This window comes from Microplitis demolitor, chromosome 6 (genome assembly GCF_026212275.2).
Source record: "Microplitis demolitor isolate Queensland-Clemson2020A chromosome 6, iyMicDemo2.1a, whole genome shotgun sequence".
Classification (NCBI taxonomy): domain Eukaryota; kingdom Metazoa; phylum Arthropoda; class Insecta; order Hymenoptera; family Braconidae; genus Microplitis; species Microplitis demolitor.
In genome coordinates, this window is record NC_068550.1 from 3,717,914 (window position 1) to 3,738,944 (window position 21,031).

The following is a 21,031-nucleotide window of genomic DNA, read 5'->3' on the forward strand; positions in this document are numbered from 1 at the left end:
CAACTGATTAAAAAAAATTGTAACATCGTACCATTAAACTGGAGTCCAATAATTAAAATTGTTTATTGAAAAAATTTTATGTGCAATTATTTTATTATCAACTTATAAATTTTTTTTTCCTCTAATGTATTACTTTAGTAAAATTGTAATAATTAAATAATTAATATTTCAGCTTCATCATTTATTATTAATGTAAATTTAAAAAATCGGTGGAGAGATTTTTCTCAAATCGTTAAAATTTATTATTTCTGGTGATTTATTTAAAATTATAAATTATTAATAGCAAAGTTTATTAATTTACTATTCAAATTTTCATTATTGGACTACAGATGTACCAATGATCGCGTTTTATTTGTATATTGCTCAATAGTTTATATTATTAACTACTAATGTGTTATCTGTTGTATCATTTTTTATAAGAAAAAAAACAAAGAAAAAAAAAACCAACAAAAAATAGAAAAATTTTGTTGCATTTATCAAACTACCATACATTTATTTTTAAGTTTATCAGCATTACCTTCGTCCTTTACTCGTTCCTTTAATTTTTTTTCTTATTACAAATTTCAAATTCACTTCTACAAGTTGTAGTAAAAAAATTTAAATTCTGGCTAAACTAATACAGATATGACTTAAATGTACATAAACAATTTTACGGCAAATTAAATTTTCTACAAAAAAGGTCTTATTACATTTTCACATATGTCTAATTTTTTCGACGTAATTGCAACTTGAAGTTAAAAAAATAAATTCAAATATTAATTTATCCCACACTCTTTTTTAAATAACTTCAAAACTATCAGAGATACCTTAATAAGCCTTAGGCCCTTTTTTGTAGGAAATTAAATTTCCTACAATTTTTGTTAACAACTTTTTTTTCAAAAATCTATAGTTTCTCTACAAATTTGATTTAAAAATAAATTCCCTTTTATTTTTATTTTTCTATGTTGACGTTTAATTAAAACTTCAAAAAAATGTATTTTTACAGATTTCCATAAAAGATATTTTTCTTATATTTAAATTAAATATATATCGACTATTTGGGAATAATCAGGATTTAAAAAAAAAAACAAATATGTTAATTTTTATTATTTTTTTTTTATTAATAATTGCGATTAATTAATAGATTATATCTATCTAAATATCGCACTAAGTTATCACGTATAATTCTAAATTAGCCAAATAGAAATATCTTTTTATATTAATTTTACATATTTTTTTGTTCGCACATTATTCCTGTATTTTTAATAATTAATTACAATGAAATTGTAATTAATCATGAGAGATCATAAAATGCAATTTAGTTTGGTCGATGGCACTCTAAATCTCTATCAAGTCTTACACTCCACTCACACTAACACATTTTTAAATTATCATTACTTTATATAAATCAGTTAATCGATTAATTAATCGATAATAACTATCGGTCTAATTATGTAGATTTTACACAAAATTTAATAATTATCTTTTATTTATTTTCTCTTTGGTCTTAATATTACTATTCTATTCATATACATATTTATACAAATATATAAACTAAGTTTTAAACACACACCATTTCTATATTTAATATATCATCGATATTATTTAACCAATTGATTTATCAGAGCTATGGAAGTTCGACAATTTTATTAACATAATTTTTAATTTTACATAAATTAAAAAAATAAATTTCCTAAATATTTTTTATTTTAAAATTTTAAATAAAATTTTTTTAAATTATCGCACAGCGACAATATTGCACTAATTAAATAAATTTACTAAGTAATTAAAAAAATATATATTAAATCAATCAAAAATATATAATAATAATAATAATAATAATAATATATGAGATTGTTGTACGAAAAAATCCATAGCTCTTAAAAATAATAAATCACTGATTAAAATATTAATGATTCTTAATTAAAAAGCAGCAAAATAATATTATTTATATATAATATAATATATGAAATAAACTGATAAATTTAATGATAAATATTATCGAATATAAAATATTTTTCTATTGGAATCTTATGAAAAAATAGTTTAATAACAGACACACCTGTCCGTTATTAAATTTTTACTGCACAAAAAACTATTATATTTATAATATACATATATTAGTACATATTTTTTTATGTTACTTTTTCTTAAGTCTATGCTGTATACTTATCAATTATTCATTCATTTAAATTTACTCTCATTCTCTTATTCAAACTCTTGCTCCCTTTATTATCTTCGCCTAATACAAATAATATTAATATTAATAATAATAATAATAATCTACATGCAAAAATCATTTACGCAGTTCACTGTCTTCATATTCGATAATACTTTGTACCTGATAAAATATATAGACATTTAATTAATATATTTATCAGTCTCTTAAGCCATTTTAAATCAAAACAATCATCAAATCTGTATATATATATTTAATATGTGATCTGTTGTGTAATCGGGGTTTGTTGCTTTCTTAGTTACATTTATAATTTCCTTTGATTATCTTATTGATTATTAAAATACAAAATCTGTTAATTCAAATACTTCAAATAATATCATTGATTTTAAATAAAAAATATTGAAAAATTAATAATAGTTCATTCAATCAGCCACGAAAAATTTTAAAAATTCAAACTTATTTATTCTTCATTTCTATTTAATTAAAAAAAAAGGTCTTTTATTAAAATTCTCAAGTGAAGAATAATAAAGTTTATTTTTATAAAATTAACGGCAGTGTTTTTGATGATCGCTGATAATCAGATAGTAGAGAATAAGCGCGTGTACGTGTTTATTTATTTATATAATTAATTATAATAATAAAAATAATTAAGACAACTAAACAAGAACAATTTTATGATTATTGCCATTAGGTAAGAGAACGTAGTACACTCGCTTATCCTTATCTCATTGAAATTGTTGAATATTACCGTGATATTGATTGTTATCAAATGATCCGTGTTGCTGCTGCTGCTGCTGTCTGGCCTGAGAATCATTTCTCTCAATGACACTGTGAATTTCAACGACTGAATTGTCATTAGTTTGTCCATTCGTATTCGTAACACCATTTGACGATACGTTTATTCCATTACTAGTTTGAACTGACGGTACTTGTTGCTGCTGTTGTTGCTGCTGCTGCTGCTGAACCTGTTGGGTTTGTTGAGCTGTAGGTTGTTGATTAGTTACATTATTAGCGCTAGCATTTGCATTTTTTCTATGCCGTGCTTTGTGAGTAGCGAGATACTGTTTTACGGAGAAGGCTTTGTGACACAAATCGCACTTGTACGGTAGCGGGTCCGGGCAATTTTCCCCGTCTATGGGCGCATGTGTTCCTAGATGGACTAAATAATAATGTTTTACGACAAATGATTTTCCGCAGGTTTCACAAATATAAGGACCCGCTACACCATGAGTTTTCCGATGCTTGTGAAGATTATCTTTGCGGGAGAAACTTTTTCCGCACATCTCGCATTCGTGCATTTTCTGACCGGTATGGGAGACAGAGTGCCGTACGAGATGTTCCTTCCGGCTGAAAGCTTTGGTACAGGTCGTGCAAATGTAAGGACGCTCGCCGGTATGAAGCTTGCGGTGCTGAAATAAATGTTCTTTTCGTTTGAAAGGTTTGCTGCAAATGTCACAATTAAATAAATTGGTATTATTCTGAACAGGTTCTTCTTTACTGATGTCTGACATTTCATCGATTGTCGGAGAACTGGGGCACTGATGGCTGTTCAATTGATTTTCCGAGTCAAATGTTTTACCGCACTCGCGACACGCAAAACTACGGCTTGTCTGACAGATAACTTGAGGATTAACTGTAATCAATGTTGATGGCTCGGGACACGAGCGAATTCTCAGAAATTCTGAAATCTGTCCTATTGAATTACGCGACAGTGCATCATCTGTTGTATTTTTAATGTAATCTCTAAAGTCCTTGGTATCATCACGCGTCTGCTGTGTGTTATTAAGTCCGGCTTCTTTAAATTCAAGACTGAGAAACACCTCCGGTGATGCCTGGACAGTTGCGTAATTTTGTACATTTTCATTTGGTGAATTAATACTACTTGATTCCACCACTTCAGATTTTAGTGCTCTTGGTTGATTTTGATCTGTTGCAATCTCTGTTTTTGTTAACACGTTATTATTTTGATGTACTTGAGTTTGATTTTGCTCTTGCGGTGACATTCGTACTTGTTTTTCAATCTGTAACCTCTTTTCAAATTCCCGTATCTGCATTTGAGTCATCTGACACTGCTGCTGCTGTTGTTGAGTCTGTTGTCGCTGGGGTTGCTGTGGAATCTGCGTGGCTTGAGGCTGAGGTTGCGGTTGATTTTGTTGAGGTTGAGATTGTTGTTGCTGTTGATTAGGCTGCTGAGTATTTTGTACCTGTCTCGTACTTTGTAACTGATTAATTTGACTTTGGCTCTGTATTTGATTTTGCACTTGAATCTGCGGTGTTTGCTGATCAGTAAGACGATTCACATGAGTGGATTGATGTTGCGGTGACACTTGCTGAGATGTTTGCTGTTGATAACTGTAGTGAGTTTCTGCGGTTGCTTCGACTACGGCAGCGGCTACACCACCGGGTTGCATCTAAACAAGTCAAAAAATAACAAAAATTCAATAAATATTTTATTATAAAGGAATTTATTTAAAAACTGACAAACTAACCTGCATGGCACACTTGTACTGTTGGACTCTAGCTTGGACTCCGCTGATAATCTGTATGTTAGAAGCATTTATATTACCAACGACAATCGGCTGATGTTGAGGTTGCTGAGGTTCAATAATTATTTGACTTGCTACTGTCGGAGTAACGTCAACTATTTTTTCAATCTTCAGCGGATCCTCCTGAGGACTCGGCGGCTGATGATCTTTCTCAGTACTTTTGACATAAACTTTACCTTCTTTTAAAAAATCTTCCGAAAATCTCAGAGACGTAAAATACGACTCCAACATGCCCTCGGCACTGACCACAGTCTCGCGAAATTCAATGTAACTCTCCAACTTTCTAACACACTCATGACACACAATCTTTGGCAGCGAGTCTTCCTCAAGAACCTAGACAATAATAAATAAAATATCAGCACACTAGTGATTATAAAATAAATATATAAAAAATAAACGAACCTGAACAGGTAAATAATTTTGAATTTTAGTTTGCAATTGTCTTCTCCGTCCCTCGTCCCGAAATATATTCATTTTATCACCCTCACTACTTGTACACAATCGACAAAGCTCATAATAATTGACCCTACGGTATCCAGACATCGTTATCAAACCAACAAACGTGTTAAAACTTAATATATATTTATTATATTATTTTCCCGCGCAAAAATAACTAGTTTTATAAAACTAAATAATTATAAATATTAATGGCATTTATTGCCGCAATAAAAACCTCACACCGACAATATCATCACAATTAATATAATTTAACATGGAAATAAATACCACATCATTTGTTGACATGATACGTGAACAAGTTGTGTCCACTTACGGCCATTTGCAATCTGCGCCCCGCGACCACGAGAAAATTAAAATGAGATAAAAACACCCTCTCTATTTCTCTCTCTCTCGCTCTTTCTCTTTCTCAGTACCATCCCCCACTCTAGCTCTTTTAAAAAAACCATTTTTTTTAAATGAGTGTGAATGTAGCAAACGTCAGACAAATTTAAAATTATTAATAAATAGAGTAAATAATTAATTAAATTAAATTTGAAAAAAATGCACATTTAAAAAACTTAAAAACTAATAAGTGTATTTTTTATAAATATTGTTTTTTTATTTATTTATAATTTTAAATTCCTCTGATGTCTGCTACATTATGATGCTGAAATTAGTCGACGTCTAATAATTTTTTGATATTTTTTTAAAACGATACATTAAAAAAAAACAATATTTCAAAAAATTGCACTTATAGTTTTTTTAATTTTTTACATGTGCATATTTTTAGTTTTTTTTTTTTAAATTATATTATTAAAAAAAAATTTTTTAATTATTAATTGTCTGCTAACTTCAGGATCCTGCTAATTCACACTTGTCAAATTTAAAACTACAAATAAAAAGAGTAAATAATTAAAAAAATAATATTTAAAAAAAATGCACTTATTAATTTCAAAATTTTTTAAAGACGCATTTTTTAAAAATTTAAATTTATTAATTATTTACTCTATTTATTAATAATTTTAAATTTGTCTGTCTGCTACATTCATACTCAGTTTTTTAATCATACAAACTAAACCCGCGAAATAATTCAAATGCGCTTGTTCAGTATCAAGTGCCCGACAAATAAACTTATTATTTTTCTCATCTGTCATCAGCAAAAAATAAAAGTCAAACTTTAAAAAATAATTGCAGTAAAAAAATCAATGATTAAATATATAATTTATTTATGTTTTTATTATTCATCTAAATGCGTCATCATGACTCATATTTTATTGACATAAAAAAAACATTTTGTTTATTAATCTTTGATTTACGGGTTTATAAAATTAATTTTATGATTTTATTGATAATCAAATCAATTAGTAAATATTATCAGTGATAAAAAAAAAAGAAATAAAATAAAATAAAAAATAAAAAACAGCCTCAGGAGATAAGACGGAAATTTTTTTTTGTTGATAATTGAGTCATTGTCTAATGTATGTCCATTAAGATTAAAAGGCTATTGTGTGATGTCAAGGGAATAAGTTCTAAGTATTAATTACTAATTTAATAATTAATATAAAGTAATTATTTAATTGTGTATTGTCTGTGTAAGTATTTGTGATCAGTAAATAAGTGTGTGAAAAAGTCTATACTCCATCTTACACATAAACATATATGTATGTATATATAAATATACATATGATATAGACAATTGTAATTGTCGTTGTTTTATTTTTTATCCCACGAATGAAGGAATGATGGAACAAGGTCCAAATGAACCGGATGCACGGGAATGTCATCAAACCGTCATTTGAGTTTCCTGTTTGAGAGACAGAACTTCGTGGGTGGTGTTTTAATACTGTAACTGGTGTACTTGCATTGACTTGGTTGATGTTGTAGTTGTACTTAGATTTTTTAATACTCAAAGTCTAAGTACTCGATACTCAAGATAAATATAAATGTTTTCATCCAGGTCTGACACGTACAGCCAATCAATAATCATCAATAAATTACCATGTAATTATTCTTAATCATTTGTGGTTGTGATAATTGTGTAATAATTAATGTGTAATATAATTTTAGTATACAATACATTTTTTTATTTTATTATTAATGATAAATATTTTAAAAATTTTAAAAACCAGGCTACGCTAGATAGTGATGAACATAACCTGGAAACTATTAGTATATTTATGAAAAAATGAAGTCGACGGGTGCCAAAGAGCATCGGGGATGTGTGCTCCTCAAACCTGAAGAAAATGAAGAGATTTTTCGATTAATTGGTAATCGGTGTCAGGTAATTTTTTTTTGTTATTTTAAATTATTTTATATTTTATTTATTTGACGTGTAAGTGTGTGCATGTGTGAGTGTGGGAGATTTTTTACATCTAATTATCCCCTAACACTGACCTACATTCCCTGAGATGTACAAAGTGTGAGAATATTTTTAGTTATTATATACATTTTATTTTTTTTATTCCTCTATATTGTTTTATTGCCCTCAATTTTCACCATGACATTTTATACTTTATATTTAGTGCTACTATGAGATAAAAAAACGTTTTTTATACGGATGAATATATAAATATATGTGTATATTTTTTGTGCCTGTCTGTTGATAAAGATTGAGTATCATTGACAGGCACTATATTTTTTTTATTTATTTTTATCCCACGACCACCACAGATTTAGTTGATACAAAAATATCTTTAGATTTTTATTATTTGTAAAATAAAAAAACATTTTTTTTACCGAAAAAACATTTTTATTCATTAAAAAAATTATTTATTAAATGTAATTGTTTGTAATTTATATAATTGCATGAATTAAATTGTATTAAGTAAACAATTCTATTCATAGAAATTATTTTCCCTCAGTTTTGAAATCCCGCGAAATATATTTACGTTACTAAGTATTATAATTAAAATAAAATGTAAACATTAATTATTATTATCTCTGGTATTGTGTCAGTTAATGTAATACTAAAATTATAGAGTGACATTATTTGTTTATGATATAAATAAATAATTTAATATTTATTTTAGTGCCTAGCAGCCGGAGTGATTCAATTATATTTAACGGAACCACCGGAGCATCGAGAATGGATTAAAAAAAATACTGGAATAATAACATTGATAAGGGATAATCCCAAGAGAAGTTATTTTCTTCGGTTGTATTGTCTGCAAAGAAAGGCCATGCTCTGGGAACAAGAATTGTACAATTCAATGGACTATAATGCCCCATTGACATATTTTCATACGTTTGAAGGAGAAGAATGTATGGCAGCATTTAATTTTGCTAATGAAACCGAAGCTGTTATAATGAGGTAATTTATTTATTTATTACTAGCAATAATAATAATAAAAATAAATATATAAAATATATAAAAAAAATGTCTGCAGGAATATTATTTTGGAAAGACTTAATAGCAATAAACAGAGGAGGCAAGAGAGGAAAGCGAAAATAGAAGTTGATACTCAGCAAAAAATAGTGACGTTGCCTAGAAGAAGTCCAAACAATACGCAAAATTTTTTTTCATCAAATACAAGTGTCAATACCATAAATGGGTCGCCATCTTCGGTGAGTATCAACGGTGGATTGTCAGGCAGTGCAATGTATTTAAGGAAAAACAAACGAGAAAAAGATCACAAAAGAAAATTAACTGTTGCTGATATCAGTCAGCCGTCGAATTTCCGGTAATTGTTTATTTTTTATTTTATTTTTAATGTTTGATTTATTTATAAACGTAAATATATTTATTTACAGACACGTTGTGCATTTAGGAAGCGATACTAGTAGATGTATTGATCCAGATTCAATAGATCCGACATTAAGACAATTTTTTGATGTAGCAGGTATAACTCAACGACAATTAACAAGTCGTGAAACCCGTGATTTTATTTATGATTTCATCGGTAGTCACGGTGGATTAACAGCTGTAAAAAATGAATTAGGTTTAACAAGTGCCCCAGTCACATCATCACACCCAGATAATAATCATCATCCCCTACCTCCTCTTCCGCACCCAGTGTCCGACAATCCGCCGCCAATACCAGCGCGAACGGTGCCCGTTACAACGAGTCCTGGAATAAATAATGTAAGTACAGTAACATAAATACGTGTAATGCGTATGTAATTATAATATTTAGTATGTAGTGTGTAATGTGGATAAATATATATTCAAGTCATTGCTGAGGTCTTATGTCTTGTGTCGTATTTATTTATAGAATCAATCGCGAAGCACAAGACCATTGCCACCAGCAAGAACAAACGTACCGCCACCCCCGCCAAGTGCTCCACCTGCACACAGGACACTGCCGTCGAGGCCACCACCGCCTGCAGGATCACCCGCGTTGCCCCCGCCGCCTCCTGCGGTCCCACCTCCGCCACCTCGAAGCAGCTCCAATATATCAAACGCATCAAATACTTCGAATTCTTCAATTAGTGCTCCAGCTCCTCCGCCTCCACCACCTCCACCTCCGCCTCTTCCGGACTTCAGTGCAGACAATCCTACCGCAAACAATGTAAACTCTTCTTTGTCTTCTTCTAATAGTGGTAACAATAACGGTGACGTTAATGACTTGAGGCCAAAATTAATGGATGCAATAAGAAGTGGTACAACTCTTAAGGTAATTACTGTTTTCTCATTTTAAAAATTTACTATCCATGAAGTAAAACAAAGTAATTAATTCAAAAATAAATATTACAGAAAGTTGATCAAACTGAAAAGAAGACAACTCCCGTTATGGACTCGAGGAACGATTTACTAAATCAAATAAGGCAAGGAGTCGAATTGAAACCGGTGGTAAATGAACCAAAACCAGCCTCGACAGGGATTGCTCAAGGTGGACTAGCGTCAGCGCTGTCAGCAGCTCTTGCTGAACGTTCACGTTTACTCGGTTACACGGGTGATAGTCAAGACTCGAGCAGTGGCACCAGTGACGAGGATGAGTGGGACGATTAGACTTGAATATTAAGTATTTTAAATGCCAACAATTCTATTCGAGTGAAGTGAAAATTATAGTGTGACTAAATATATATCGATTTTGATTAATATTATCAAGGTTAATATCATCATCATCGTCATCATCATCATCATCATCACGATCATCGTCATCTCCATTATTACTATCATTATTACACATCTATTTTTGGTAAGCGTGTATTTATTTAATAAATATATACATATATATTTATATTATTAATTTGCACGCTTCTGCCAATCGCTCACGGTATTAAGTTATTAATCGATAATATAACGTGTGTTAAATAATTATTTTTTTAGTTTATCTAAATAATATATAGTTTCCATGCCGTACTATCCGGCCTAATGTTATTTAAATCGTCATATCATGCGTTTTATTAACATTTGATTGCACAGATCGTATACATATGTATATAAATAATAATAATTGATGAGTTAATTACGCGCGTGTTATTTTAACTAAAATAATTAAATCTGTTTAATTAAAAATACGATTAAAATTTTTCGCTCCTCAAGAGATCGAAATAAAAAATAGCGAATAGGTCGGTCGTAATTAAATAACAAGAGTCGTACACAAATATAAGAGGTGATTATTAAATTGTATAAAGGGTAAACGTGTGTAAGAAAAGTTTTATTAAATATATATATATATATTATATAATAAATTTATATATTCACCACTAAGGAGAAATCCTAGTCAAACAGCAAAATCAGCTTGATAAGATAATGTAAATTAATTATTAATTATTATTTTTTTTATTTTATAATTCGAAAGATTAAAGTAATTGTCATTTTACAACACATACTTACAAGGATTAATAATAAAATCCATGGTTAAGTAGATAATTTTTCAATTAAAGGCATTCTCAGAGTACCCCCCACTTTTAAGAAATTTTTAATGAGTCAGCTGTCAATCGTATGAAAATTTTATCAATCAATAAAAAAAAAATTACAGTTGATATCAGTTGGGAGTTGAACGAAATTTCAAAAATAAATTTTAGTAAAATTCAATTTTATAATTTGAATTTTCAAATTTTGTAGACTAAAATTTATTTAAAAAATTCGTTAGACTTCTAATTGATGACAACTGTAAGTAATTTTTTTTCAATTAAGTTTCTAATTTGATTTTTTTAATTAATTAATAAAATTTTAATACGCTTATGATAGTTGATATTGAAAATTTTTAAAAAGTGGGGGGCACTGTTTGAGGATGACCTTAAATACAAGTAAGCACAAATATAGAAAACAAAAACGAATTTCAAACAAAGTACTACGATATAATTAATTAGAAATAGTTAATTAATTTAAAAATAAATTGCAGTTGCAACAATAAAACTAACGACGCAGTCAAATTAACCCGGGAGCAGGATAGAAAATTAAATAAAATTTTAATTTAAATTTAAAAAAAATGTTTAAAGTGTTACTAAAAAAAGTATTTATGTAGATTAGTTGAGAAAAGGAAAATAATTAAGAGAAATCCGTTATCTTAAATCAATAATGTTGTATTATAAATACAAAGTTTCTTCCAATAGAATATTTTTTCATTATCTAATAAACGAGTGCGATATTTAGAGGTTGATTAAATTATAGTGATAATAAAAGTAATAAAATAAAAAAGAGAATAAAAATAATAATAACAAATTGTTATTAAATAATTTAAACAGTTGTCATGTGTAAAGGAAAGTATATATATAAATATAAATATATATTATTATAATTATTATTTATTAATCAATTTTTTCAAATTAGTCAGCATTAATTATTGTACATAGATATTAATAAAATAGAATTATTAATTATTTTGTTTATTTTTTTTTTTCTTAAAAAGAAAAAAAATATCCGTGTATGTTTTTTTTTATTTTTATTTCTGTGCTAGCCTGCGTTATTTGTAATTATTATTAGCTGATTCGGAATAAAAACATATGCGTACTTGAAGAAAAAATAATAAAAATGAAAGAGAAAATAAAAGATGTATATGGAAAAAAGAAAAAAAAGAATATATTTTATTTATTATATTAAATTAAAATTATGTAATTATTAAAATGGACTAGAACGAGCTTTATTTTAATTTACAGTTTTTTTTTTCTAATTTGTACTACATCTAAAATACTGGAATTTAAATAAAATATTTAATTAGTCATTAGTCGTAATTAATTGCTCGATGTCTATTTTAAATTCTTAATTTTTTTTTAGTTAAAAAAAAAATCCTATCATTATTATATACAATGTACAGTTTAAAGAACGTAAGATAAATATTTAATTAGCATTATGATTAATGATAACTGATAGCTAATTAATTATTACTGGAAATAAAAGATAAATCGTTGGAATACACGATTTATTATTTATGTTTATATTAAATATTTGCTTCGCCCATTTAAATTTAAATTTTATACACAACAATTCGATGATCGAAACAAAAAATATATAAATATATATTTATTTATATTGCATAAACCACGAAAATTAATATAACTGTTAGACATAAATTCATTCTTAATCGGGATTGTCCGTTTCTGAGACCTTGTTGGTTTGGTTCATCGATATTATTTCCTCCAAAACTTCCAGCATCTGGATACCAGGATTCAGTTGCCGCTTCCTGCTACGAAAAAAAATTCTAATGAGTTTTCAACTGAAACTTAAAAAAAGACAAATTATAGTCCAGATATTTTCAATAATATCACATTCAGAAATGAGTAATCATGCAGTTGTAGAAAAGAAATGAAGATTTTAAATTTTATTTACATAATTCATAGACTACTGACTTGATGGTTTAAATAAAATTCAAATCTACGAAGATTCAGTTGAATTTATAAATTATTGTAAGTACATACATATATATACATTTAGATATTATAAATATTAATATGAAGTAGTGAGATTCAACAACATGCATATCAACTGATAAAAAATTTTAAAATCAAACTAGAATAACTTCCCTTTTTTTCTCCAGAGCCCAAGTAGCACAGAGACAACTTTAAGATGTCATAAAAATGACGATAAATTTTATTGTGTCCCAGTCAAGTTTTTTTATATAAATAAGACGTACAGATGTTGGTCCTAGAAGTTAGAAAATTTGTCTTTTTTCCGCCACAAAAAAGTTATCTCAATTGACAAGTAAGATGACTTTTTATAATTATTTGTAATTAACTTTTTGCCGCCTTTTATGTCAAGTCTTTTAAGCGAATTAATTTCTGGTTGATAAGTCAAGATTATCGATAAGTCAAAGTGCTACTTGGGAGAGAATTAAAATTTTCCTATGGGGAAGTTAAGAAAATAATCTTACATCTTTAGAAGTTACCCAAGAACTAGTAGCCCAAGCTGGAATTTCCGTAGTAACTTTCGGAGAAGGTGTAGTCCAAGAAATACCTCTTCCATAATTTTGTGATCGTTGAGTGACGACAACAGCCGGCTCTTCAATACTGTGAGTGATTGTCGATGTTTCTTTTTTCTCTTCAGTCGTTTTTACTTCCGTTTCCGTGGGTGAGTCTGTTGTACTTTTAGGTGTTGCGACTTCCGGACTGGAACTTGGAGCTTCTGTAGTTGACTGACGTTGAGTTTCCGAGGCGACTATTGTCGGCGCCGGTCGGCTGTCAAATTCTTCATTTTCTACAAAGTGGTAAATCACTGTATAAATACTTATGATAGGAATCAACAATCCATGGCAATTTAGTATCTATATATTTTTTAAATTCTTGTAAATTTAATTGGAATGAGAAATTTTTTACTTGACAGAACGTTCAAAGATCTTCCGGTGCTTCGGTATGATGATGGCCCATTCATCGCACTAGTACTGGCTCCATGGAAACTACTTGCTTGACCTGAATAGCTTTCTGGTGATAATGTACGATGATAAGGCCGACGATTGGTACCGCGGCTGGAGCTTTCGTCAATGGAGCTCACAGACAAAGGTATTGAGTTTTCAGTCACTGAGTTGACGCAGTCTCTATTATTTGGGCTAAAAAAAAATAATTTATATACAATAATCATTTAATTAAAATTTTTTAAATCAATTTTTAAACTCACATATAATTCTGACATTGCTCTTGCAGAAAACTAAGAGCGCGATCAAGAATTTGCCGTGAAAACCTTGAAGCAGCGCCTGAAGGATCTCCTCTGTCGCATCGTTTACGTGTTTCAGTTATTACGCATGATCTAAACTGATGATGTAAACTGAAAAAACATATTTTATTTTATATACTACAATATCATATATATTTTTAACAATAAATAGGTAAGTATTAACCAGCAGAGATTCGCGCGCGCCATTTCACCCCGTGAAACTTCATTGACAAGTGCTGAGTATTCGTTACCGCAATGCTGAGACTCTGTTACCGTTGCTTTTAGACAACTGGCATGCTGGAGATACTCTGAAATTAATGAAAAAAAATATTTACTTCACAGTTTGAGTATAAAAATTAAAAAAAGTTGTTTTTAAGCACCAGCTTGATATGTGGAAACAGAACACATTTGATGGACTGAAGATATCGGAGCTTCGACGGCTGCATTAAATTGATCTCTTCTTTGTTTAGAGAAGCATCTATCGATATATTGTTTTATGCAATCGACAAAACCTGCCCAGGATCTATAATAATTAATTTATTAATTAGTAATTCATTAATTAAACTAGTTCATTAGTACATTGATAGAAAAAATAAATTTTAGAGTCAAAAATTTGATGACTTCATTGAAAATCATTTTCTTTTTGAAGAAATCTGAGCCAGCTCGAGATTTGCTGATTTTTTTTTCTATTGTAAATAAATTTTGGATTTCTTCTGCCAAGAAAATTATTTTTCAATTTAAATATGAAATTAATAGAGCGATTTTTTTTAAATTACCGGCAAACTAAATCGATATCTTGCATATTATCTGGGAAAATAAGATGAGGATCTTTAAGTAATGGATCCGCTAACGTAACACATTTCTGATGATCCTCTTTACCGCATCCGTAACTTGAAATAACACTGGCACCACCTAAATTATTTATCAATAACACAATTAATTATAAAAAACACTATAGATGTCTTAGTAATTGACCTAGATTTTTATTATTATTATTTTAAATATTTAAATATTTTATTATTCAATATATTTTTTAGATTTAATATATTCAAGTAATATTTTATCAGTCAGGCAATTAATGAATTTATTAAATGACCTTATTTTTTTTTTTTTTTTCTGAATAGTAATTTATGAGTCATAAAAAAATTTGAAGTCCAGTACTTTAGACAGGACAAAATATTTTTAATAATAAACAAAAGTACTTACTAATTAGAAGAAGAGCAAGACGAATTAACTGTGAGTTCATGATTCAGCAGTTTTGTTACGTTTACCTGTTGGAAAAAATACTGATTTTTATTGTAATTGTAACTTGGGGTATACTTGTGACTTGTAACGAATTATGTTAAAAGAGGGTGAGAAAATTAGATCTAACAGGTGTGATATCGATTTGTCTACTCTAGTTTAGTTAAAAATACTTGTAAAAGTATTTGAAAACAATTAGATATATATATATATATTTATAAAAATAGTTATTCAAAAGTTATAAATAAGATTCAAAAATCTCATTTAGTTTTTTTATTTTTAAAATTTGAAAAATTTGAAAAAAATTTTTGAATTTGAATTCAATAAAATATTTCTGCAATTATTTTTTATTCAATTCTAAACATAAATATAAATATAGGGTCGGTTCTCTTATATATTTTATTAATAAAATTATTTCAAGACATTTTTATTTTAAATCCGTTGAATTTTTATTTTAATGGTCAGGGGGGGGGTCATTCGAGATGAGATTTTGCTTCATTTTTATTACTATTTTATATATTATATAAATAATTATATATATCAGACTAAAATTTAATTATTTTATGATTAATAAAAAAAAAAATTTTAATTCCCATAGAAAATATTTAAATATTTTTAAAAAAGTATTCAATTATAAAGTAGAATTCTAAAAGTCTTCAACTAGAACTTCAAGACTTGGTAATTAATTAAAATTAAAAGAAGCAGACAACAATCTTTTATAGATTAGTATAAAAAAAAAAAAGTGTTATAACTAAATCTATATCACCTAATATACTAAATTAGTAAACGACAATGTCGATAACGACTTTGCAGGTCAATTCCACAAGGTTGATATTAAATATTAAATTAAACTAATTCTATACAATCAGTTGACTCATACCCTTTAAGTTTAAAAATTTCAAACTTAATAATTCAGTCGTTGCTTTCAAAGTCAAAGTCAAGGAATAATTAACTAATATAATTTGCTAATTGTTTGTTCTTATTTACCTAATCATATATTTTTATAAATAAAATATATAATTTAAAAATTGAATTAATTTGAATCGGAGAGAATAAAATGAATTAAAGTATAAAGCGGTTGTTTGAACAGAGGGTTCCATGATATTTGCCAACATTATGGACATTTCCTACATTACAGTGTAAGTACGAACGCAGGAAAAGACAACAAAGACCACACCTGAGTGCATCCATGTGCAACCAGTGAACCATGAGCTCCTAGTTAAATATACCCCCAGTGTCCTCAAATTTATATTTTTACTTATTCAATAATTGAATTAAATTTTTTCGTTCTGTTCGTAAATTTATACTTCTATTCAAACTTTTGGCATAATAACTGACAATAAAAAAAATGTTTTTGTTTAAAAATAATATAACTTTATATTAACTTATAGACAAATCGATTTATCATAAATTATTGCTGAGTTAAGTGCAAGGGTAAATCCTTGAAGAATTTAAATTTATTTACTTGCGTAAATACTTAAAAAAAATAAATAAAAAATAATAATTAACTAGAATTCCGTTTTATTGTTAAAATATTTTTTTTTTTTATTGCCCGCATGATTGCATTTAATCACGACCTGTTCAACTTGGCGGCAAGTGCAAAAAGGCTAAAGGAATTTACATTTAGGTCGTTGTCGCGACAATGATTGATAGCATCAACTTTTTTAAATTCTAGATTAAAAAAAAAATATGAAATTAAATTTTATTCAAAAAAATTTTTAAAAATTCAAATTCTTACCAATGACGTTGGATAGCTTCCGAAGAAGCTTGCAAACAATAAACAGAATATCAAACTTTCATATCACGTTTGATAAAAAATTAAGTAATTAATTAATTAATCAACTGATTGATTGATTGGATTTTTTAATTGTCAAGTAAATATAATAAATATAATATTTTGCGCAGTCTTGGATCGATTAAGATAATAGCACTTGGTAGCAAAGAGAAGTTGGATAGATGGTAGCAAACAGATTAGAATAAAACTTAAAACAGGAGCAGGAGCAAGAGACCACCAGGTATACAATCCGCTCGTGTCGAGTCACGGTGAAGAACTGGCCAGCGGCCGGCGGATTTACACACCACGAAACGTTTGAAATTTAGCTACGTCGTAAAAGTATCGTCCAGTTACTACGACCCTTCCTTCCATTGTACTAAAACCTGACGTACAATACCACCAGCAGCAATAACACCAACAACATTACCAGTATGCTCAGGTGTTTAATGTCCAGAACATGCTCTCCCTAGATATCGATTTGTACGCAGGATCATTTTAACTTTTCAGTAACTCCTTGACTATTTTTTTTTCACCCTCAATAAAAACAAAAGTAATACTATTTTTATTATAACAAATTACCGTAACTTGTCAAAGTAAAAGTTTATTTAATTTACCGTAGAGATGAAAGTTAAAAATGGTCTCTAATTTTTCACTTTTTTTTTATTATAAAAATAAATGTACGTGATTAAGTTTAAATATTCCTATTTAAAACCTTTAGGACGTCCTTCGCGTTTAACATTTTGACCGACATACATTTATTTAAAAGTCTGACCTCATAAGATCATCAGCTGAAGATTATCTTTGATTATAAACTTGTAGTTATTCGCTGAGGATTTGTTGGTTCATTATTTAACAAATGCAACATAAATTTATTTGCTCGCAATAAAACTCTCTAGAAAGTTTTGATATGCTGCTGTGCACATGGTCTCAGTAATTCGTTATTACAAAAGTTGTAAAAAATAAATTGTTAGTCTTGGTAATAAAACTATAATGCATCATATAATATAACATATATATAATAGTTTACAGATAGATAAAAAATGAAAAATTCGATGGCTCACGCGGTCATTGAAATCGCTGAATAGATTTTTTTTTAATAAAATAGAACACGTAGGTGATAAAGTAGTTACTGTACGCATGAAAATATTTTAACAATTGTAGTAATGCGTGATAGGAAATGCTAATGATTTTGGGAAGTGATCTTGCCGGATGATTGTCATGATGGCAACGCTCTGTTGCTTGTACTATTGACAATATTTTTTTTTTATAGAAACAAATAAAAAAAATAATTTACGATTACTTAATCCTTGAAAATAATTATTGTACTCATTCAACTTAAATTATTTAGTGTTGCAGTGTTAATTTATAATTAAGTAATTATATATAAATTAAAATTAAAGAGATGAATATACGGTAAAAAATTTGCGGAGTGAAAGCGGATTAAATATAGAGTGGATGACTGCTTTTTTATTTAATTTCCTTGGAGGAAATTCACTCCGAAGGGGACGGCTGCCCAATTTCAAAACACAGTAAGAGACAAATTTTTCAAAATTAATTTAGTATTTTTAGTTCCACTGTTTTGAAATTGGCAGCCGAGAGAGTGAATACAGATTGAAATAAAATCCAGATCACTGCTAAAAAAAAAATTCTCTATTTACTCCGTATTCGAAGTGATCTTTTTAAATAAAATCTGTAATCACTTCCAGTTTTTTTACAGTATAAAAAGTATAGAGGTAGAGTGAATAGTAGACATGATATCAGAATATGCAAAGTAACGTCCGCATAGGTTTTGAGTCAAAGTGTGTTACAACCCGTTGTGGTAAGTTAAGACGGTCAAGCTGGGGTCGATAATCTTTCTCTCTTGGGTCAGTTAACGCTTGACACGCAAACCTGGGAGTTCGCAAACTTAAATGTTAATCTGTTTCGTCTAGTGTAGTCTTCTGAGACTAAATTGTTATTATTTATTTTTTCTACTAGCGCAGGTCAATAAATATGTGTCCTATTTTTTTTTCTGCAAAAAAATAAATATTTTTGTATATTTAAAAATTTTATGGTTATTTTTATTAATGATTTATTTTATGATCATAGACTACTCAATGGTATCGTGTGATTGTAATGAGGGGGGATTGCCTCGCATGATTGTCGATGCAATCACAGAAATTGTTGCTGGCGAAACACGCAAGACTACCGTTGACTCCCGTTTTATCCGATACTTCTTTTGTTCTAAATCTTACTGCGAATTATTAAATACTAGTAATGAGTAAAAAATAATATTAAAGCGCACAATACTTATTCTAATAATTTAAACTTAAGTGTGAACTTAAAGAGTAAATGATGATTGATGAGTTGAAGTTTTGTAATTTTTTTTTAATAATTTTTTATTTTTAATTAGAAGTAAAATACAGCTACCCAACTTATTCGTTTTCTTCAGAACGAATACGTGCGTTTGCGTTAGTTACTCGTATAGATAATTGTTGGGCACGTTCGACAATAGCCTTCCTCTTTTTACTGCTCACAGCATGTGCAATTTCTGCGCAAAATTTACGGTTTTGCATCATAAGCACTTCCAATTCCTAAGTAAAAAAAAATAAATTTCAAATTAGTATCATTCAAGAATTTACACTAACGTCTAATTATGATCCCAAAGTTAGCAAACAATCAACTTCTAAATTTTAATTTTTAACAAATCAATTACATAAAAAAAAAAATTGCACATGTATCAAATTAAAAAAACCATATCTGCAATTTTCAAATTTTGTTTTTTTTTAAATCATTTTTAAAAAAATTTTAAAACTATCAGACGTCGACTAACTTCTGTATCATCTTCTATCCAGTTAGTGAATTAAATTTTTTTTTTTTACAAAATTAAATGAAGTAATAGATGTTTGCTGTCATTAAGGATCAGTTTTTCAAACCAGGTTTAAATTATTATCAGTGGTATATCTATATGTTATTAGTATATAATAGATATACTAGTAACAACTTAAGTCTGGACTAATAATAAACCCGGTTTAAAACACTGGTTCTAATTAAGTAGAGTCAATGATCAGAATAACAGATTAACTAAAAATAAACTACCTTCACATTGTGGACAAGGACTTTTCGGAATCCTGTTGGTAGCATGTGTCTTGTTTTGGCATTGCTACCATAACCAATGTTTGGCATCAAGTACTGTCCCTTGAAACGTCTACGGACTCTGTTGTCAATACCTTTGGGTTTTCTCCAGTTACGCTAGATAAGATTCAAATAAATAAGACTATTAGTACAAATGAAAGTATAAAAAAATAACAGCAACAAAATTAAAATTTAGGTTATACCTTGAGTTTGTCATAGCGATCACTCTGATGTCTGACAAACTTCTTTGTCCTCTTCTTCACAATTGTTGGTCGATATGCTGGTTTGATTGCCATTTTATCGCTTCAAAGGAACCTGGAATAATATAAACAAAAATCACTTAAGTATAATTGCAGCAATATCTCCAATCAAAAATATCGTGAGCACTGAGACATAATTTATTATTTTAGTAACTATTTTTTTAAAATCATGAGCAATATTGATGTAAAAATAAAGTTTAAGTACTTAGATTTGTGATTGATAATTTTTTATGTTAATTATTATAAAGATTTCAATAAAATTTATGGATTTAATTTTGTAATTTTATAAACACGTACCGTTTCCTAAGCGATACAGAATGAAAAGGCATGAAAACGTTATGAAAATCGGGGGTACCAATTGAACACGAGTTGATGGTTAGAAAAATAAGTAACTAGACAGGGATTTAAGTCCCTTGATATTAAGCTCCGTACTCAATTCATCATCTGGTTGGTTCTGAAATCAAGGAG

General features: G+C 28.5%; 4 protein-coding genes across 10 annotated transcripts; 1 reads left to right on the forward strand and 3 right to left on the reverse strand.

Annotated features, from left to right (window-relative positions):
• Positions 1-1,884: 1,884 nt before the first annotated feature.
• On the reverse strand, positions 1,885-5,543 carry LOC103572782 (zinc finger and SCAN domain-containing protein 2). The gene is made up of 4 exons (XM_008551565.3): positions 5,107-5,543; positions 4,648-5,037; positions 2,907-4,569; positions 1,885-2,320 (listed from the first exon to the last, which is right to left on the reverse strand). Exons 1-4 carry the CDS (start codon positions 5,245-5,247, stop codon positions 2,298-2,300), a joined length of 2,217 nt encoding a protein of 738 aa, XP_008549787.1. The 5' UTR covers positions 5,248-5,543; the 3' UTR covers positions 1,885-2,297.
• Positions 5,544-6,595: 1,052 nt separating this feature from the next.
• Positions 6,596-12,080, forward strand: LOC103572796 (actin nucleation-promoting factor WASL). The gene is made up of 8 exons (XM_008551577.3): positions 6,596-6,803; positions 6,880-7,143; positions 7,272-7,423; positions 8,172-8,452; positions 8,529-8,822; positions 8,893-9,223; positions 9,354-9,755; positions 9,836-12,080. The coding sequence occupies exons 3-8, from the start codon at positions 7,328-7,330 to the stop codon at positions 10,088-10,090; spliced, it is 1,659 nt and encodes a 552-aa protein (XP_008549799.1). The 5' UTR covers positions 6,596-6,803; positions 6,880-7,143; positions 7,272-7,327; the 3' UTR covers positions 10,091-12,080.
• Positions 12,081-12,466: 386 nt separating this feature from the next.
• LOC103572804 (uncharacterized) lies at positions 12,467-19,451 on the reverse strand. 6 transcript variants are annotated; one of them, XM_008551594.2, is made up of 9 exons: positions 17,154-19,451; positions 15,380-15,444; positions 14,950-15,085; positions 14,554-14,696; positions 14,358-14,481; positions 14,138-14,284; positions 13,840-14,069; positions 13,398-13,720; positions 12,467-12,713 (listed from the first exon to the last, which is right to left on the reverse strand). In XM_008551594.2, the coding sequence occupies exons 2-9, from the start codon at positions 15,417-15,419 to the stop codon at positions 12,555-12,557; spliced, it is 1,302 nt and encodes a 433-aa protein (XP_008549816.1). In that variant the 5' UTR covers positions 15,420-15,444; positions 17,154-19,451; the 3' UTR covers positions 12,467-12,554. The 6 variants fall into 6 exon arrangements, with proteins under 6 accessions (XP_008549816.1, XP_008549831.1, XP_008549825.1 ...); XM_008551609.2 differs by lacking the exon at positions 17,154-19,451 and having other exon boundaries at positions 12,467-12,710; positions 13,413-13,720; positions 15,380-15,596; XM_008551603.2 differs by lacking the exon at positions 17,154-19,451 and having other exon boundaries at positions 13,413-13,720; positions 15,380-15,596.
• An 84-nt stretch (positions 19,452-19,535) lies between these two features.
• LOC103572830 (60S ribosomal protein L32) lies at positions 19,536-20,961 on the reverse strand. 2 transcript variants are annotated; one of them, XM_008551617.1, is made up of 4 exons: positions 20,861-20,961; positions 20,507-20,618; positions 20,268-20,420; positions 19,536-19,762 (listed from the first exon to the last, which is right to left on the reverse strand). In XM_008551617.1, exons 2-4 carry the CDS (start codon positions 20,597-20,599, stop codon positions 19,604-19,606), a joined length of 405 nt encoding a protein of 134 aa, XP_008549839.1. In that variant the 5' UTR covers positions 20,600-20,618; positions 20,861-20,961; the 3' UTR covers positions 19,536-19,603. The 2 variants fall into 2 exon arrangements, with proteins under 2 accessions (XP_008549839.1, XP_053595710.1); XM_053739735.1 differs by lacking the exon at positions 20,861-20,961 and adding an exon at positions 20,769-20,793.
• Positions 20,962-21,031: the final 70 nt, after the last annotated feature.

Bases quoted from the DNA above. Each gene is read 5' to 3' on its own strand.
- LOC103572804 (XM_008551594.2), bottom strand. From the start codon at position 15,419: ATGAACTCACAGTTAATTCGTCTTGCTCTTCTTCTAATTA. The intron at 13,721-13,839 runs GTAAAAAATTTC...ACCACTTTGTAG, and splicing joins ATCTTTGAACGTTCTGTCAA to AAAATGAAGAATTTGACAGC. The intron at 12,714-13,397 runs GTAAGATTATTT...TTTTTTTCGTAG, and splicing joins CTTGGGTAACTTCTAAAGAT to CAGGAAGCGGCAACTGAATC.
- LOC103572830 (XM_008551617.1), bottom strand. From the start codon at position 20,599: ATGGCAATCAAACCAGCATATCGACCAACAATTGTGAAGAAGAGGACA. The intron at 20,421-20,506 runs GTATAACCTAAA...AATCTTATCTAG, and splicing joins ATCGCTATGACAAACTCAAG to CGTAACTGGAGAAAACCCAA. The intron at 19,763-20,267 runs GTAGTTTATTTT...TTTTTTACTTAG, and splicing joins TCCTTGTCCACAATGTGAAG to GAATTGGAAGTGCTTATGAT.
- LOC103572796 (XM_008551577.3), top strand. From the start codon at position 7,328: ATGAAGTCGACGGGTGCCAAAGAGCATCGGGGATGTGTGCTCCTCAAA. The intron at 7,424-8,171 runs GTAATTTTTTTT...TATTTATTTTAG, and splicing joins TAATTGGTAATCGGTGTCAG to TGCCTAGCAGCCGGAGTGAT. The intron at 9,756-9,835 runs GTAATTACTGTT...TAAATATTACAG, and splicing joins GAAGTGGTACAACTCTTAAG to AAAGTTGATCAAACTGAAAA.
- LOC103572782 (XM_008551565.3), bottom strand. From the start codon at position 5,247: ATGTCTGGATACCGTAGGGTCAATTATTATGAGCTTTGTCGATTGTGT. The intron at 5,038-5,106 runs GTTCGTTTATTT...ATTATTGTCTAG, and splicing joins AAAATTATTTACCTGTTCAG to GTTCTTGAGGAAGACTCGCT. The intron at 4,570-4,647 runs GTTAGTTTGTCA...TGACTTGTTTAG, and splicing joins AGTACAAGTGTGCCATGCAG to ATGCAACCCGGTGGTGTAGC.